Genomic DNA, 21,017 nt, shown 5'->3' on the forward strand with positions numbered 1-21,017 from the left:
CCCTTCCTCATTTCTTCTTTCTCTAATGTCCTCCTCAAATGTTGGAAACTGAGTGAGATGGACAAAACTACATCTTTTATGGAGTTTCTATTTACCACATACTTTTCTGATTTCTTTTTTTTTGGGTTTTTCGAGACAGGGTTTCTCTGTAGCTTTTGGAGCCTGTCCTGGAACTAGCTCTTGTAGACCAGGCTGGCCTTGAACTCACAAAGATCCGCCCACCTCTGCCTCCCGAGTGCTGGGATTAAAGGCGTGCGTCACCACCGTCTGGCCATTTCTGAATTTTTTTGTTTTGTCTTACTTAAGAGTTTTGCTTTGTAGCCCTGCTGGCTTAGAATTCCCTATATAGAGTAGATTGGCTTCCAACTTGCAGGGATCTTCCTACTTCTCCTCCCAAGTACTCAATTTACAGGCATGTCTCACCATGACTATTTCCTATTTTTTAAACTAAAGAGAAATTATTAATGCAATTGGGATATTAAGAAACTAGGAATACTAATCTTAAAATTAACCATGTATGGTTAAACAAAACATTAAGGGTAACATTTACTTTTGCTATATCTCATCAAGACCATGCTAAATGTCAGTAGGCAAGATTAAAGGATAGCGTTTTACTTCACCTCTATTATCTCTTGGGGGAGGGTCATTCTTAATAGATGCCACAGTTCGTCGGTTCTAAAAAAGAAAATAATATTAATTTCTCTTCATTCCTCACAGCAATCAGTGTCCCAGCTTCATTTAATTAAACAGACAGACAAGAGTAACATAAAATCAAATGTAGAAAAACTATAAATAATCAAACAACTTTCTAATTTATCAATAGTCAAGTTCCTGTAGGAGGCATGTATCAAAATCCCCCATATATTCAGGAATGAGAAAGGTAAGTTCTCAAAGATAACTTGCTCTAAGGACCTTATTCATTTCAGTTTTATACAATTCTGTGGAGTCATTATTTTCTTAATTCTGAGCTCAGGTAAAGTATAGAATCTTTACGCTTTCAAAGTTCAGTTTTAAGAATGACATTCAGCAATAATGTTTTCATTATTACTCAGAAAGGAACACATCAACACAGAGGGAAGGGAGAAATAGAAAAGGGAGGGGGTGGGAGAAGGGAAAAAAGTTTGTAGTTTACTCTCAGAACTATGGAGATCATACATCAAAGCAGACTGGAAGGCCCTTTGATGCTCAGGTTTGACTATTTCCATTATTAATCTATTACAATTACAGCAGATCTCAGAAAGCATTTTATGTTTACTTCCATTTCATGAGATCTGAAGTAAAATGAGGCTAAGTAACTACATTATAATGCTATCTTGCTAAAATTGTGTGCAGGTTGGGTATCTATTATCTGAAAAGCCTGAGTCCAGAAATGTTTTGTTTTTTTCGTGTCTTAGAATATTTGTATATGTGCACTCATGTGTGTAAAATCAGATATGTGAAACTCAGTGGATGACATCTGGTACCTGCTGTCATGTTCCACCTTATTCCCATGAAATAGGGTTACTCACTGAACCTGGAACTGGGATGACAGCCAGCAAGGCCCCAGCAATCCTTCAGTCTCTACCCCACAGAGCTGTGGTTACAGGTGTGTAGAGCACCAGTCACATCTGCTTTTTTAGTTACACATGTGCTAGTTAGGTAGATTCGAATCCTCCTGACTGTGGAGCAAGCCTCAGTGAAGATAATTTTATACAATACTTTTGGCGTAGCTTCATCCAGACTGAAACTCTTCACATAAGGTTTAGGTGTAATTTCTCTCATGTGGTCTGATGTTTTGTTCTCAAACAAACAAAAAAAAAAATTGCATTTGGGGGGAGGCAAGATGGTTCAGTGGGTAAAGTCACTTGCTTCCCAAGTCTACCCTGACTAGACCATAGGTCACCCCTCCCCAAATAGCCAGGTGTTATTGTGTGCTCCTGTATTCCCAACACTCCTGCAGCAAGACAGAGGCCTGGAGTACACAGTACTGCAGAGACAAAAAACCCCAGTTCAACAAGGGGGTGGGAGGGGGGCAGGTGAGAACCAACTCCTGAAAGCTGTCCTCTGATCTCCACATGAATAGCATGGCATGCACACACCTACTATCACACACAAACAAGAATAAAATATTAATAAATAAAAATGTTAAAGCACTGAACTTTGGAGTAATTTTGATCTTGGATTGAGGAATTAGTAGTAATCTTTGGATCTAAAGAGGTAATACAGTACTGACTCCTTTAGTAAACTGAAATATCAAAGTACTATGAAACAAAAACAGCCAGTTACCCTAAAAAGGTTTCACTACAGGTTTGAAAGGTTTGGCTACAGCATAGATTAAGGCAACCAACTTCTGATCCCATTTATATAGCTACTAGAGTGAATTTACTTGAAAATAAACCCACAGAAAATGATTTAGTTATATTCAATCCTGGCTGCACATTCCAATCAGATTAGGTAGTAGTTGGATAGTGGTATTATCTCCCAAAGTGGGGGCCCGGAAATCAGTACTTTTAAAAATGCATCAAGTGATTTTAATGGGAAGCAACAGTTATCAACACATCAAGGTCAAGGTGTATGGAGCTCAGTGGTAGAATGCCAAGGCAAAGGAGAAAAACTGGGCTTGATTTCAACATGGGAATGGGAAGGGTAGATAAAAATATGCCAGTCTATTAAGGCATTGAAGATGTATATGGAAACAGTCCATCTATATTAAGGACCTTTAAGCAGTGACTCTCGCTATGCTTAAATTATATGAACTCAAACTGATTTATGTTCATATATGTAGTTTAAAAGCAGAATATTTTAAGGGTGGTTAAGTCTCTACAATACATTTGCATGTTTATAAATGTTTTCCTTGCAAAATATGGAGTTCCTATAGGCTTCAAAGTCATGTCATATTCATCTGTGAATTAACACAGTACCTGGACAAAGTAGAAAAAAATCAACAGATGTCACTGAACCAAACACTAAGAAGTTAGAGGTTCAACAACATAGCAGGACTGTCTGATTTGAAAGGCATTGTATTTTCATGGAATTTACTAATAGTAAAGAATTTCAAGAGCATGGAAGAAGAGCTACTTTTAAAGGATTTTTCATTTTTGCAGAATTACGGTACATGGAGGCGGCAGCACTGCCCTTGCAACACCTTTTTACTAACAACACCCTAGTTACAATACCCTTACCACTTCCCACCACTTCAGAGTACCAGAATAGTTATTATTCTTAACAAACAGGCATTTTGTCAGTTAGTAAGTGTTCATTCAACACTGACAAAAAAGCAACTTTAACTTAACTCTCCTGAGAAGCTATTAGTCCTCCAAAAATCCTAATTAGGTAAGGAATTATGATACGATCTAAAGACTGTTATGAATTGTGAACTAGACAACCCTAACTCAGGAAGGCATAAATGTATAACATGGATACAGAAGGTAGAAAGAATTTTTTAAAGATGTAAACCAAACAATACTTAATACATACATACTCTTCAAAGTCTACCAGTCTCAAGTCAGTGAGAGCAAGAGCCCATGTATGCGTGCACAAGCACCACACACACACACACACACACACACACACACATTTATCACTTACCTTTACAATTTTGTTCACTTTTGAGGATGATGATGGTGGAGGTATTTCCGGACTGGGTTCAATCTCTTCATCGGGTACAAGATCAGGGTTAAGCGAAAAGATGCTTTCCAGATCAATCTGTGTAAACAAGAACATGAGAGTTATAGAGCAGATGATTCTTAAATGACTTCAACCTAAAGATGACACGATACCACTTTGCAAATTACAGTGCTCAGAATAATAACCTACATATACTTTATACTTGTTTTTAATAATGTTGGTAAAAAGTGGCCATCAAAATTATAGAATTATTACTTACATATAGCAATTGTCAAATCTTGTGCACTGAGCTAAAGAACAGGTGATACAAGGAGAGACTCTCCTTTGGGTTAACTTAAAACTCACTGGAAAGTGAGGATTTTCTTCATGTGTATAGGGGTTTTACTGGCATGAATATCTGTGTACTGTGTGCATGTTTGGTGCCCCCGGAAACCAGAAAAGTGCCGGATCCTATGGGACTATTACATGTGAACAACTATGCTGGGGTGGGAAATTGAACCAGAGTCCCCTGGAAAAGCAGCCATTTATCTTAAATCACTGAATCATCTCTGCAGCCACTATTTGAAAGTTCTTAAAGGAATTATACAGAATATCCACATCATATAAAATTATATGATTTTCAGTTTCATTTTGTATTCACAATCTTGACTAGAAATGATGATTAGCCCAGAAACCGTACCTCCTTGCCCTTTGTGTCTCCATTTTCTATCCACTCAACTGTTACACTTTCATTATCTTCATTTAAAGATGTTACCATTGCTTGGTGTATTCGGCCTAAGTGAGAATAAAACACACATTTTAAAAGCAATGAGTGACAGCATTCTTAAATATGGTTAATAATAATTATTAACTTAATATGTATGATGTGATAATTTTTACAAGTTAATTTTCACAAAAGAACTTTGTCCATTAGTTTCATAAAATCAAGTCCAGAAACTCAGGGTATAAGAACAGAACAAAAGTCTATGTGATCAATGGCCACAGTGACACAAGTGACTAAAATTTTATGCCATCAAAACAGTCTAGTGATTAGGAAGTAAACTTGCTATAGTTCCAAAATGAACCTGTGGTATACATAAAAAAAAAATCACAAGATTAACTGTTATACTAGCAAAAATATTACTTATGTGAAAATCACTTTAAATCATATTTGATGCAAACTAAAGACAGAGAAAAAGAATGTGAGTCCCCGAAGGCTGGGAAATAGTAATCTGCAAGTCCTCTTCCACATGTCGCCTGAGCAAATCTACAAAGCATATTTTCTCTGATGATTGTAATCTTGCCATCAATAGACAGACTAGGATACAGAGTGCTTTGAACTTGTTTCCTTCCCCTTTCAATGGACTATGGACCTTACAGTCCATAACTTACAGTCAGTAACTGTAGAGCTAATTATTAATTTAAATCACTATATAGTATTCTGTTTACTTGAGTTTACAGTAGTTTCTGAGGTTACATTTCCAGTATTATGAACAGAATATCAATACTTATATGTCACTATACACTTGCCGCTTATTTCCTTAGAATAAATCCAAATAGTAGACTAATAGATTCTCAGATTATGTATCCACAAAGTATTTATTGCTTTATTTCATGCCTTACTTCCATTGGATTAGGCAAGTGTAACTAGAGACTGCTTGTTCATTTCCTGGTTGCCCAGACCCGAATAATCACACAAAAACTATATTAATTACAACACTGCTTGGCCAGTATCTAAGGTGTATTTCTAGCTAGCTCTTGAATCTTAGAATAACCAATTTTTATCAATCTACATATTATCACAAAGCTGTGACATACCAGAAGGCATCTTTCTCCTTTGGAAGCTATAGGGCATCTCCTGACTACATCTACTCACTCTAAATATCTCTTCCAGCCTGGCTATATTCTTCTCTGCTATAAGTCCAAGCAGCTTTATTGATCAACCAATAAAAGCAACACATATACTGAAGGACATCCCACATCATCTCCCATCTTCTGTATAAATAAAAAGGAAGGTTTTAACTTTAACAAAATAAAATTACATATACAAAACAGTTATCAAGCAAGAATTATAGTTACAATATTTAGTTCACTTATATTTGGTAAATTAAGGAAAATACTCTATCATCTATCCTATTTTTATGAGTCTAAAGTTTCATAGCTTTTATCATAACTAAGGAAAACTGTAACTATTTGTCTTCAACTCTTCAAAGACCCAGAAGGATATAATATTACCTAAGTAAACAGGGAGTGCATTGTAAACAACTTTCAAAACTCTAGAATTGACAGAGACATTTCGTTGTCTGGATAGTCACCCAAAGTTCTGTAACATTGGGGCATTCATATTCCTACAAGTCTATAGTATCCGTGAACTTCTCCATGAAGCAGGAAATTTGAAGATCTGTTCTGCCTTGTAAAGGCAAATTTCAACAGTTGCTTTCTTCTGTGTCCTGCAGAATGTCTGGCAGTTTCTTCTGTGAAGCAGGAACCCTGAAGGACCATCCTATCTTTTGAAAAGTTCAGCAGTCACTTTTCTGTGGGTCCTGCATATCCAGTTCATACAGCATACCATCAAACAGTCTAGGCAAGAACAGTTTCTTGCCCAAATGGCTAGCAAACTCCATAAGGGGGTCTCTTCGATACCCATCATCCCCTTGAAGTAATTGGCAGTGTCAGAAGCAGACATGTCTCACTGTCAAGAAAAGTCTAAGTTCTTAAAACATTTTAAATGCCATACTGTGTAGGTCTTTGAAATGCTGAAATATATCTCTGTATAGCAAGAAAACCTAATTAACGTGACTACAAGTTAACTATTATAGATGATTATTAATCCATATTTTTAATTATACATTACATTTTAAATGAGCTGTATAAACATAATACCTTAAGTAAGAGCAGAAATACATATACACAGTGTAACAAAATCAACCTTAAATTTTTATCAATAGACCAAGATTCATACCAATGCAAGGCATATATCTCTATATCATATCCCCCTTTAAATGAAAACAAACATTTATAAATAATCATTTTGGGAATTTGGGCATAGTTTTCTCCAAACTGCTTCCTGGTGTTCGTTGGGTCAAGTATTTTTAGGTTTCACAGAGACTTTTTGGGGATCTTGTTTCATCAAACCACATTATCCTGGAAGAAACCCACAGGCTCTCATCTTCTGTGGAACAAAAGCAGAACCTCTTTTCCAAAGCAACACATCCTTATAGTCAAAATTCGAAGTCAAGATACCTCTAAAATATATATGTTGGTTTAGTTTAGCAGCCCCCAGAATTAAATGTCTCTGCAGTCAAAAAATTCAAACACAATAATAAACATAATCCAGACTTTCTGTGTATATTCTATCTTTACATGGCTTAATTTTCTCTACTTCTTTAATCTATAACTGTCGGTATTCTGCCTCTTTAAACTTTTTATTTTTTTAAAAGCATTTACTTCTTTTTATAACCCCCTCTCTTCCAAGTCTATATACATCTTTTTAAACACACTATAATCCATTCAGAGGTTTATTTCTGTCTGAATCTGTCTTTATTGTGTATCTGTAATCATGTTCTGATCAGGAGTACTGCTGCTTCTTTTTTAAATGCTAAGCTGGTGTGGCTAGGATCAACTCCACGGCCCTGCCTGTTTGCTCTGTCCAGTTCAACGTGGCAGAGGCATGCTCACTGCCCCAGCTTTAGGGACACAGGCAGTCTATGTTGCCATTAAGTGAGTCGTAGCATTCTGCTCATAAACCCCATTTAAGTGCAGGACCTCATGAAAGAGCCAGAGTTCATGCTACCAGCACAACCAGGAAGCTGTGCAGTTTTTACTGCTAATGCTAAGTCAGGAAGCCTTCTCTTAGAGGAACAGCACCACTGCTCGCTGAGAGCAAACATAGCCTATCTTGAAGAAAAAAATGGCTACCAAGAAGCTGTGCTTAACTCTGTTCTTTTGTGTCTAGAATTCCTTCCCAAGCTCTCTCAGTTTTTATGTAGAAATCGTGGCCCCACTTTGGCACACCATTTTGTATACGGAGACTGCTCATTCGTTTCTGGCCGCCCAGACCCAAATAATCACACAGAAACTATATTAATAACAATAGTGCTTGGCCAATAACTTAGGCATATTCCTGGTTAACTCTTACATCTTAAATTAACCCATTTCTATTATTCTATGTACAGCCACGAGGCTGTGGCCTACCAGTAATGTCTTTCTTCTTCGGCAGCTACATGACAGCTCTTTTGAGTTTCCCTACTCTCTATACCTCTGTTCAGGTTTCTCACCTGGTTTTACTCTGATAAGCCACTGGCCCAATCAGCTTTCTTTATTAACCAATGGTAATAAAACACATTCATAGCATAAAGAGGGGAATCTCACATCAGCCAAGAACAGAAACTACTTTATACATCTATGTATTACCAAATAAAATGCTGACAAAATAAATTTGCACATGTTAAAAATAGAGTTAAGTTAAACCCTCTTTTTTGTTTGTTTGTTTGAGACAGAGTTTCAGTGTAACCCTGGCTGTCCTGGAACTCACTCTGTAGACCAGGCTAACCTCAAACTCAGAGATCCATCTGTCCTGCCTCCCAAGAGCTGGAGTTAAAACCATGCATACCATCACCTGTAGATGAAACCCTTAGAGCATTTATAACTTACTTTAAAATGTACATTATTTTACAAAATTTTAAGTACTTAAAACAAAAACTGCACATTAAAGACTATAATGCTAATATTGCATTAATGATAAAAGTAGATTAAAACATTATATATAAGATTACTGTCAATCACTATATATATTAAATCATACACATAATATATGCATGACATAAAAATTTGCAGAAGTCTTATAAAAATTCAAGTTTTAGCTGAACACAACAGTGCAAACCTATAATCTCAGAATTTGGGAGGTAGAAGCTAGAAGTCAAGTGTTCAAGGCCATTCTCAACTACATACTGAGTTCATGTTTGGCCTGGGCTACATAAAACCATGCCTGTAAAAGCAATCAAACAACAAACAAAAACTTAAGAGTATTAAGTACTAGCAACTGATATACTGACTGAAACGGGGTATTTGAACCTTTGAACATATGATCACTCAGCTGTACCTCCTACAAGGTGGGATCTTTTTTTTTGAAACACACACACACACACACACACACACACAGACATACACGTTGCTGCTTCCATGACACTATATATATTTTTTCTTTTAAAAGTATTTATTTATTATGTATACAATATTCTGTCTGTGTGTATGTCTGCAGGCCAAAAGAGGGCATTAGACCTCATTACAGATGGTTGTGAGCCACCATGTGGTTGCTGGGAATTGAACTCAGGACCTTTGGAAGAGCAGGCAATGCTCTTAACCTCTGAGCCATCTCTCCAGCCCCAACACTACATATATTAATTTTATTTAAGCTATTAACTTTAATCATTCCACAGACAGCATGAATTTAGATACTCTTTTATTAAGGGTATAGAAGGTCCAGCGGTTAAGAGCACTTTCAGCACCCATACTAGGTGGCTCAAATCTGTAATCTCAACTCCAGGGAATCCAACAACCATTACAAGCATGTGTGCACGCACACACACACCACACAAATAATAAAAAGAGATCGTCTTCCGTTTACTTTCCCAACAACCATACTTTATTCCTCCCTGTCCCTAACACTGAGCATTAATTTTAATGTTTTTATTAAACTGTTTAACAGTCAGATCCTTCTTTACACTAATTCTACTGCTTTGCATATCTGTCTTGTCACACCTCTAATTAACTCGGTGAGTCATACACACACAAAAAGACATGGACACAAGGGGGTGGAGACTGTTGGGAAGAACAATTTAAACGGTAGAGGGGGATGAGAGGAAAGTAGGATGGGCATACGAGAATGACCAAAATTCACTGCACAGATATATGAAGCTGCCAAAGGAAAAAACAAAGAGATTAGTATTGTATGATAGTATGCAATGTTCTCCCAACTAGTCTCCGTTTCCAATCATTTTGCCCTTCTCGCTGCTCTCCACACATCAACCAACTGATTCTGGCTTAAAACTAAATTACAGCTGAGTATGGTAGTGCACGCTTGTAACGTCAGCACTAAAGACAGTAAAGCTGGAGAACTACTGCAAGAGTGAAAACAGCCTGGGCTACACAGTGGGTCTCAAGCCAGCCAGGAACTCATTTCAAAAGCAAAACAAACAGGAAGGCTGCAGAGATGAGAAGGCTCAGCAGGCAACAACACTTGCTGCCTAAGTATAAGGATCTCACATGATAAATCTCACAGACGTAATAACCATTTATTGGGACAATAAGATCACAGTAACAAGTTTTGGGAAAGGTGAGAGAAACTGAGTGTTCCATTGGAAGCAAGAAAGGAAACATTTGAGACGCAGGAAAATGTGTTTGAATATCAGACACACTTAAGAATAAACTCCAGCACAGTGGCACTCACAAATCAGAGGCAGGAAGACTGCTACAATTTTGAGGACTATATATCAAGTTCCAGGTCAGTCTGAGATTGATCGATCGATCTATCTATCTATCTATCTATCTATCTATCTATCTATCTATCTACCTATAAAACAAGACCTTCTATCTATCTATAAAACAAGACCTTGTCTCAGGGAAAAACAACTAAAAAAAGAAGCAGTAGAAATGCAGAGGCTATGGTGGGGGCTGAAGGCTGAGTGGGTCCATGAAATTATGCCATGATGATCACAAGTTAAAATGGGCTGAAATCACATGCACATTCCTGAGGATAAAAAGTATTTCTACTGCTGGCTATCCATTTCCAAATTCCAACTTTTTAGAAGAACTTCTGTACTGATAACTAGGAGTGACAAAAAATGTAAAGCAAAATATCTAGTATTAGTGCAACAAATCACAATTTCAAAGTCTAAACCTCTAGAGGCAACCTGTACAGGTTGGCAGTGAGAATACAGAAAATCAAGAACACCCAGCACCAGCGGGTTTCTACACACTGGAACCTCCAATGTAGAGAAAACCTTAAAACACAAAAACAGCCAGATGGGGGCTAGAGAGATGGGTCAGTGGTTAAGAGCCACTATTCCCTTTCCAGTGGACCAGAGTTCACTTCTCAACACCCACACGGTGGTTCATAACCATCTATAACTCCAGTTCAGGGTAGCTAATGCCCTCATTTGGCCTCCACAGGCACCAGGCATGCAAGTTGTACATATATGCACATGCAGGCAAAGCACACATTGAAAAAATTAAATGCATAAATCTAATTTAAAAACAACAACCAGATGCACCAGTTAACACTAAACTCTAGAGGAAGCAAAATGAAGTCATATTTGCATTTTGCCACTTGACCAAATAACTTGACAATGTACTAACAATGCAACCTGAGGATTTCATTTTCACCAATACACATCTCTAAAGCAAACTTATTTATGATTTATGTCTTTCTGTATAAAACTCTTCCCAAACTGAGAACACTTAGACAGTTCCTCATATTTTCTTCAAAAATATAAAAGTCTTTTCATATTCATGTCCTTAATCCCTTGGCATTTAGTTACACTTCCTTCCTTCCTTCCTGAAAACCAACTTGCTCATTTCCTGAAACACATTTGCTTCCTCTATCTGCAACAGAACTTGTCATTGTTGAAGCACATATGCATGAGGCTACTTCCTCATCTCTGAATCCAAGGTATACTGTCATTGAGAGCTTGGCTGAAGCAGTCTCTCCCACCTTACTGTTCTTAATGAGTTTGTTTATAATCTTAGCCTTCTGCTTGCTTGCATAAATTGTAAAATCAGTTTTCTCATTCAAAAAAAGTAAATCAATATTATCAAACTGTTATTTGGTTGTAAATGTACTGAGTATTATTTTGGATACAAGTCAACAATTTTCCTTCCTCAGCTTTATTAAAATTTGGTATCACAAATGATTTCTTTTTATTTAAAATGTTCTATTATATTTTATGTGTATTTATGTGTATGGATACACACATGCTACAACACACATATGAAGCTAAGAGGACAACTTGCAAGAGCTGGTTCTCTGCTTCTACCATATAGGTCCCTGAGATCAAATTCAATTGTTAGGCTTGGCAGTAGGCATCTTTACCCACTGAGCCACCTCATTAGCCTCTGACTTTTAGTGGCATATTTATCCTTCCTATATTTTGGGAAAAAACTGGGCAGAGTGGCTCACTCTTGAGATCCCAGCACTTGTTAGGTAATGGAGGAATCCAAGAGGTTCAAGGTCATCTTTGGCTACATAGCCAAATTAAGAGCCAGGCTGAGCTACATGAGACATAGTCTTAATTATCCTGAAACTTGCTTTGTAGACCAGACTGGCCTAGAACTCACCGAGACCCCACCTGCCTCTACCTCCCAAGTTCAGAGATTAAAGGAATGCATCATCATTCCTGGGCTTGCAATTTACATTTTAAACCAAAGTATATGAGAAATACTTCTATCAATGTAATTTGCACATTGTCAGTCCTGTAGGCACACACCACCACCCACGCCTAGTAGTAGATACCTGAAGTCTTTCATGCTTACACAGCAACTACTTTACTACTGACCCATCTTGTCAGACCCCCTCTTTTATCCAGTCCCAATCCCACCCTTATCATATATCCATTGGAAAGAACCTGAATGGTCTGTGTCTATCATCACAGTGATAAACTAATTTCTAAGTCAAATACCAAAGGTACTGCATAATCACACCGTTAACTGGTTTGGGAGAATTGTCTATATTATGTCAATTATGTTTTAAATAAACAGTGATTGGCCAGTAGTCAGGCAGGAAGTATAGGCAGGACAACTAGACAGGAAGTAGAGGCAGGGCAATGAGAACAGGAGTATTCTGGGAAGAAGGAAGCTCTTTCCCCAGCTCTGCCCAGACCACAGAAGAAGCAAGATGTGACCTACCCACCAAAAAAGGTACCGAGCAATGTGGCTAACATATACTAGAATAATGGGCAAATGTAAGTTATAAGAGCTAACAGGGCAACCAGTTTATCATTAATATAAACTTTCTTTGTGATTTCTTTGGGACCTTACTGGCTGTGGGAACTGGGCAGGACAGAAACCAACAAGCAGGCCCTCATGAGAGCAAGGGGAACATTAAAAAACAAACAAACAAAAAACAGAGAATAAAAACTAACAAAATTTACAGTTTATTCATGTGAAGCATGTAAGAATATTGTTGAAGTAAACAAATTAGCTCCAAAAAAAAAAAGGAAGCTAAATGCTAATCATCAGAACCAAGTATTGTAGTCTGAATATGAAATGTCCCTCCACCCCAAAGTTGATGACACTATTTACTAGGGACCTTTCACCTTATCTTCTCTACCTGGTCCCCCACCTTGCTTTTGGTGGAGAAGTGTTGCCTCACAATACCTTCACTCTCCCTGTGATAATGGTCTATTTTATCATACATTGCTTCAGAAGCAAAAGAGCTAAGTGATCATGGATGGAAACTTTCAAACAATGAACCAAAAATAAACCCTTCCTTATCATCTCATTTTGTCAGTGACAAAAAGCTAGCTGACGCAATAAAAGAAAATATTCCAAAGACAGACTTGGTTGCCAACCTTTCCATAACAGGGTTCACGTAGGGGTCCTGAGAACTGTCTTCACCATGCAATCCCAGAACCAGGATTTCAGCAAAGGTCTAAAGCATCCAAGTGCAGTTCAGGCCACAACTTCACAGAGCACCTTGGTGGTTGCTCTTGTGCAAGTTCTGCAGGTGTGCAAAATGCAAACACTGAGATTGCTTCTACTTTAAATTCAAAGAAAAACTACTTGAGAACCCAGGCAGGACAGGATTACTACAGAGAATCTGCATGGGGGCAACACCTACTAGATCTATGGAAAAGGGATCAGTTCTAGGACCCCAGAACAAGAAGGGAAACCAGCAGCACCCAACACTTGAGAAAGCTGCAGGCAACAGCAAGCACCAGCAGTCTAATATCTGGAGGTAGGGTTGCCTGAGGCCTTGGGCTGAGGCCCTTACCCTTGGCTTCTATTAATTCTATTGATTAGTGAGGAGCTTTTAAATGGCTGCTCTGCTAACTTGGCTGTATCTTCCTTACAATGAGAATTTAGACTTATGACTTACTCCAGCATTCTATCTTGCATGTAAAAACTTGTCTTATCTGGCTCTGAGATGCAGGAGTTAAGGCTTTGGGACTACTGAGATGGGACGACTGTACTTGTATGTATAAGGGGTAAAAATGAGTGTAGAATGCTATGATCTGAACATGGTTTGTATTCTCATCTCCTAAAGCTCATGTTGAGGATTAATTCCTTAAGACAGAGCATTCAGAGGTAGGGGCCTAATGGGAAGTATCTGGGCCCCAAGGAGGGGGCTAAGGTGCTAATAAATAATTATTACCATCTGTAGCTCACATTCTCACTTAACGAGATTACTGGAACTGTTTACTATGAAACAAGTTCAGCTTCCTTGGCATTCCTGTACCCACATTTCCTTCTGTTTTTCCTCCATGCATAAAGTAGTCTGACAGCCTAAGGGAACCTGGGCATATAAATTTATGAAATCTTGGCCTTTCAAGCCTCCAGAAATGAGAATTAAATACACCTCTTTTTCAATCAATTCTGGAGTCTTGGGCATTGTTATAGTGAGAATGAGCTAAAACAATGCTTTAATCATAGTCAAGTGGAAGCTTTTTCTAGCAGGGTATATGGGTCCTCAATGCATTTTCAAAGCCTCTTAACATACTTATTTACCACCTTGTTTGACGTAGTGTTGAATGAGCACCAAAGTATTTAAGAAAATGTTGGAGTAAATATGGGGAATGAGCAGAAAGCAATTATAAGACAAAAACATTGCATATAAATCTAATTCGATCTTATTTATTGCTTATTTGTGCTGCCTAGTTTTATATCAACTTGGCACAAGCTAGATAGTTAACTAAAAGGATAGAATCTCATATTAGAAAATGCCTTCCTCCATAAGAGCCTGCTGTAGGGCATTTTCTTAATTAGTAATTGATGGGGAAGGGTCCAACCCATTGTGGGTGGTACCATCCTTGACTGGTGGTCCTGAGTTCTATAAGAAAGCAGGCTGAGCAAGCCATGTACAGCAAGCCAGTAAGTAGCATTCCTCTATGGCCTCTACATCAGCCCCGGCCTCTAGGATCCTGCCCTGTTGGAGTTTCTGTCCTGACTTCCTCCAGTGATGAACAGCAATGTGGAAATGTAAGCCAAATAAACCCTTTCCTTCCAAACCTCCTTTTGGTCATGGTGTTTCATCACTAACCCCAAGACACTCATGACCAAACAGGACAGTACTGTGCCATATACAGGTATATACTGTATACTCACTGTATTGGCTACAATGTTGAAGTTGGTTAGAGTTTGACTTGACGATTAATACACTAAATTTTCTTCCCATTTAAAGTAAAAGTAAAGTAAAGTTTCCTCAATAGCATTTTCATAGACATCATTTTTAAGGAAAAATAACTCATTAACCTCCACAAAGGGTCATGTCTATGTAACCACCTAAAAATGGGGTCCTTATACGCTTCTGCTGAGAACCAATATTTTCACATGTATTAAACAAAATCATTCTCAGATGAATTATTACAAGTGAGAATTCAGAGACTGTGTGTGTGCTCAACTATGTAAAGGCCAGAGGCTAACTACTGATGTCATCCCTCAGGAGCTGTCCACCTTCTTTTGAGTCAGGGTCTCTCAGTGGCCTGAAACTCATAAAGCAGTTGGCTGGCCAGTGGACTCAGGGGTTTTCCATCTCTGCCTTCCCCAATGCTAGGATGACAACTGGGCACCACAATGTCCAGGTTTTATGAGCTCTAGGACTAGCGATCAGGTCCTCGTGCTTATTCCAACTCAGCTGTCTATCTCCTAGACCAAAATTTAAGTATTAGACAAAAGACAGGGAGGCAAGGAAGCTCACGATTTAACCTAAGGGAAAAGCAAATTCCACAAGTTTAAATACTAAGACAATTTATAAAAATATGACTGGCTAAATAAATATATATTTTGAACTCATAATTATTTCAATGACTTATGTTAAGCCTATTTAAAAATCCCTACAGTAATCTCAACTTTTTGTCATAGTAAAAATAAACAGTTTAGAGTCCAACTTTCAAATATCTGTCACTAAGAGCAAGCATTACAGCATGTGCCTTTATTTCCAGCACTCAGGAGACAAAGCCTGGTCTACAAAGCAAGCTCTCAGTCAACCAGGAATATGTAGTAAGACCTTATCTCAAAAATAAAAACCAAAACCAACCAACCAATCAAACAAACAAATCTGTTTTAAAAAAATTACAAACAGAAAACAAGCTCCACTGGGAGCAGAAGTCAAGAGCAAATCCAGACACTGGCGGATCAGGACTGAGCCAGCAACCAGATCCAGAGTCAGTGATCTCCACCAGAACAAGTCCAACTCCAAGCCAGGGACTTCTGCAGAAGATCCAGACTAGGATTTACAGAAACAGGACAAAGCCAGCAACCTAGGCCAAAGTAGGCCTGAGACAGCAAACTGCAAGGTAGCATAGCAAAGCACAGGAGTCCTGAGCTATCTCCAGGAACACCGAATAACCAACAAGGTAACTAGAACTGTGACACTGACTGTACCACGAGGAACAACCATCTGAGCTTTGGATTCACTGACACCTAGAAGATTATTCAACAGAATCTTAGAGAGTCCCAACCACATCTACTAGATGAAAAGATGAGTAGAAAACGTAAGATCACATGCTACACCAAAAAGAGCAACAGAACACCAGTAAAACTTAAAGACCATACAACAAGACCTGAACAACCAAATATGGATGAAGCAGAAGAAACAACCTAAAAAATAACTTTAGGTGAATGTTTGAAATTCTTAAAGATGAAATAAGAAATTCCCTTAAAGATATTGAGGAAAAGACAAACAAAAAATTGGAAGACATCAGGAAATCACTTAAATAAAACCAAGAAAAAGAAATCAAACATATGAAATAAACTATTCAGGACTTGAAAACTGAAATAGAAACAATAAAGAAAACACAAGCCTAAGGAATTATAGAAACAGAAATCACGAGAAAAAGATCAGGAACCACAAACGCAAACATGAACAGCAGAATACAAGAGATGGAGGAGAGAATCTCAAGTGCTGAAGATACAATAGAGAAAATAGACTCATCAGTTAAAGAAAAAAATTAAATCTAACAAAAACTTAACCCAAAATATTCAGGAAATATGGGACACCATGGAAATGACAAATCTTAGAATAACAGGTATAGAAGGAGAAGAGGTTCAACTCAAAGCCACAGAAAATTTAACAAAATATTAGAAGAAATCTTTCTCTACCTAAAGAAAGATATGCCTATCTTACAGAACACCAAATAGACTGGATCCAAAAAAAAGTTCTCTCGCCACATAATAATCAAAACACTAAACATACAGAGTAAAAAAAGAATATTAAGAGCTGTAAAGGAACAGATTTAATGCAATGCCCATCAAAATTCCAACAAAATTCTTCATAGACGTCGAAAAAATAGTACTCAACTTCATATGGAAAAGCAAAAAACCCAGGATAGCCAAAACAATCCTGTACAATAAAAGAACTTCTGGAGGCATCACAATCCCTGACTTCAAACTCTACTACAGAGCTACAGTACTGAAAACAGCCTGGTATTGGCATAAGAACAGACAGGAGGACCAATGGAACCGAATAGAAGACCTGGATATCAATCCACACATCTTCAAACACCTGATCTTTGATAAGGAAACAAAAAATATCAAATGGAAAACAGAAAGCATATTTAACAAGTGGTGCTGGAATAACTGGATATCAACATGTAGAAGAATGAAAATAGACCCATATCTATCACCATGCACAAAACTCAAGTCCAAATGGATCAAAGACCTCAACATAAAGCCAGCCACATTGAACTTTATAGAAGAGAAAGTTAGAAGTACACTTGAACACATTGGCACAGGGAACAACCTCCTAAATATAACCCCAGCAGCACAGACACTGAGACAAACAATTAATAAACGGTACCTCCCGAAACTGAAAAGTTTCTGTAAAGCAAAGGACACGGTCAACAAGACAAAACGACAGCCTACAGAATGGGAAAAGATCTTCACCAACCCCACATCAGACAGAGGTCTGATCTTCAAAATATACAAAGAACTCAAGAAATTGAACACCAAAAGAGCACATAATCCAATAAAAAAATGGAGTACAGACCCAAACAGAGAACTCTCAACAGAGGAAACTAAAATGGCTGAAAGACACTTAAGGAAATGTCCAGTATCCTTGGTCATCAGAGAAATGCAAATCAAAACAACTCTGATATTCCATCTTACACCTGAAAGAATGGCCAAGGTCAAAAACACTGATGATAACTTATTCTGGAGAGGCTGTGGGGAAAAGGGAACATTTCTGCATTACTGGTGGGAATGCAAGGTGGTACAACCCCTTTGGATGTCAGTGTGGCAATATCTCAGAAAATTAGGAAACAATCTTCCTCAAGACCCAGTAATACCACTTTTGGGTATATAGCCAAAGGATGCTTAATCGTGCCACAAGGACATGTGCTCAACTACGTTCATAGCAGCTTTGTTTGTCCTAGCCAGAACCTGGAAACAACCTAAATGCCCCCAGACCGAAGAATGGATAAGGAAAATGTGGTACATAATGACATCTTCAATTTTGCAGAAAAATGAATGGAGCTAGAAAACATTATTTTGAATGAAGTAACCCAGACACAGAAAGACAATTATCACATGTACTCACTCATAGGTGGTTTTTAAACATAAAGCAAAGAAAGTCAGCCTACAAACCACAATCCCAGATAACTTAGACAACAATTAGGACACTAAGAGAGACTTATATAGATTTAATCTACATGGGAAATAGAAAGTAGAAAAATACAAGATCTCCTGAGTAAATTGGGAGCATGGGGACCTTGGGAGAGGGCTGAAGGGGGAGGAAAGAGGCAGGGAGGGGAGCAAAGAAAAATGTAGAGCTCAATAAATATCAAAAATAAGAAAACAAAATTACAAATGAACAGTTAAGAGTATATGCACCAATTCAAGTCAGTTTTGATGCAGTAAATAAAAATAAATACATGAATTTAAGGCTTTCTAATTTTAAAAATCAGTATGGCTACTTCAGACAGGATTAGAGATCCTTAATTTGTAAAAGTTCATATATTTACTGAACTGCCAAAAACAAGTTTTGAATGCTGACAATTGCCGTTTGGTCTCTGAGAACAGGACCCTATTATATGTTTTCTGGTTTTCAGCTGAATTCATAGCAGCTGTGAGGCTAAGAAATGCCAGCAACCAATTAGGCAAGCACAAATCTTGTCTAGCATATAAAGTATAATTTGGTTGCAAATGCAGGAGACAAGAGCCAAAATAAATCAATCAAGAGTACTGACAAAATTTTACTACAATCATTCAAAAAAGCAGAATATTTACTATATAGCAGATATATTTATTTTATCTTAAAAAGGACAAACATGGAAAAATTAAATTCCTTTTATATTCAAGCAGCTTTTAAGAAGGCTGCAGCTGTTTATCACAGACCTAGGATTACAAACTCAGTGTTCTGTGGGTAATTATTCAAATTACAGGTTTGAGGTATGCTCGAGTATACAAATGACAAATCTTCCCCAAAAGTGAACAATTTTTATCAGTAATTCTTAAAGTTTCTACAAAACTTTCTCTTTTCTCATTTATTTTTTTTCCATTAAAAAATTTACACTTCCTCCCCTCCTCTTTTCTCATTTATTAACATCTTAGTATCTAAATACATAAAATTTGCACAAAATACACTCAAAATGTAAAAATTAGTAAGTAATTAGTAAAACAAAACTTGAATTATAAAATTGTTTATAATGTTCAACCTTTTAGAGTTGTTAAGTTTTAGTGTTTGTACTTGAGGTATGATTAAGTTTAAAAATAACGAAAACAGTAATTTATAATTAAAATATACTTAAACAAATCATGGGAGATGCATACATGTATAGTTATATAATAAAAAACACAAAAATATACCTTGTGCTACAATAAATTTAAATATAAAATTCTTGGGCCAGCAAGCATGGACATGACCAGAGTTTAAGCCTCAGGCCCCAAACAGTGTGAATAACTCCTACTAGTTGTCCTCTGATCTCGATACATGCGGCACGCACACGCATGTACACAAAATAAATGTAATCTTAAAAATTTAACTTCTCTAGTTTGTCGATTCTTAATAAAACTATGAGCAATCTCCTCAAACTTTCAGTAAGAATATGGTTACATAATTTAAAGTTTCGGTGTTTTATTGCATAGACTTTTAAAACTAAGATACATTATTGTCTTCTGTGTTTCAGGCAGGAGAGAAGAAAAGCATGCATAAATACCCATTCTCAGAACAAAGAAGTAACTTATATTACAAAACTTTAATTCTATAAAATTCTATACATACTAGGAATACATGACTGGCTCTTTCCAGAGGGAATGTTAATCATCAGTTGGTAAACAGTTCTCTGAAAGAGCTTTCTTCAAGGTGGAGTCCCTGCCAGAGAATCCTGATGAATTATCCTAGAGCCCACAGATCGCACTCTGTGCCATTTGTACCGTGTGACTTGTTAAACACTGTCTTAACTCTTCCTTTTTCTTCCCTTACTATTTAAGGCTGATTGGGCATGAAACCTTCCTGCCAGAGCCTCCTGAGGATGACAAATACTTACTATCATGTCTGTCTTCTCATATTACATGTGATGTTGATTCTAGTCAAGTTTATATTTAGTTATAGAACTGCCAGTGTTCTATATAATATAATTGAATATAATTCAAATGTCTGAATGCATCTTTTTGAGTCATAGCAAAATATTTTACGCTGATTAGCTTTTTTTTCATATTTTGGTCAAAGGAGATCTGTCTCAAGACTTTTTTTTTTTAAAGAGATAATACCATTCTTCAAACGATTCAAAAAGCATGTTCTTTGGGGAACATAATAACAACCCATTGCTAGTAAAGTTCAATACAATGATATTCTATAATTAACAACATAATAGGAGAAGGCTAGAGGAAGATTATTAAATATCTTAGAACAGAAAGACTAAGCACTAAGGATGCTACAAAAGCATCACCTAGAAAATGAAAGACATTAAGTACACAGTAACAGTCAGTCAGACACTGCATCCTGATTCGTTAACTGCCTAATGGCTGTTTAGCTCTAACAGTAAATACAGGTTTGTTCCTGAGAGGTGAAAGGCCAGAAAGGAATCAGCTGAATTTTCAGAGATTATAAAGGCACAGATGAGTAGGCAGGTCCAGCAGAAGTCAAATTCTCAAGCTGACATTCAGGTTTCGCTAACTAATCGAAGCAGTGAAGAGAATCCTTACTCAGAACTACTATAAGCATTACACCATCAACAGCTTTGCTAGAGCAAGGCGTCATTAGAGAAGAGCAAATACTGTGC

At 37.3% G+C, this 21,017-nt stretch overlaps 1 protein-coding gene and 1 non-coding gene across 6 annotated transcripts in view; both read right to left on the minus strand.

The window, feature by feature from the left end:
• Kif2a (kinesin family member 2A) overlaps positions 1–21,017 on the minus strand; it is a 59,194-nt gene that overhangs the window by 26,076 nt on the left and 12,101 nt on the right. For all 5 annotated transcript variants that reach the window (XM_085676740.2, XM_085676738.2, XM_085676737.2 and 2 more), the window contains exons 2-4: positions 4,286–4,380; positions 3,568–3,684; positions 621–675 (exon numbers count right to left, since the gene is read on the minus strand). In XM_085676740.2, coding sequence (XP_085532866.1) covers positions 621–675; positions 3,568–3,684; positions 4,286–4,380 — 267 coding nt within the window. The remainder of the gene's footprint in view (positions 1–620; positions 676–3,567; positions 3,685–4,285; positions 4,381–21,017) is intronic.
• Positions 1,133–1,213, minus strand: LOC125406220 (small nucleolar RNA U2-19). Its single transcript, XR_007233850.3, has one exon. It is a non-coding gene; the product is annotated as a small nucleolar RNA U2-19 (small nucleolar RNA).

The sequence above is a fragment of the Myodes glareolus genome, chromosome 15 (genome assembly GCF_982192425.1).
Source record: "Myodes glareolus chromosome 15, mMyoGla1.1, whole genome shotgun sequence".
NCBI classification, from domain to species: Eukaryota; Metazoa; Chordata; class Mammalia; order Rodentia; family Cricetidae; genus Myodes; species Myodes glareolus.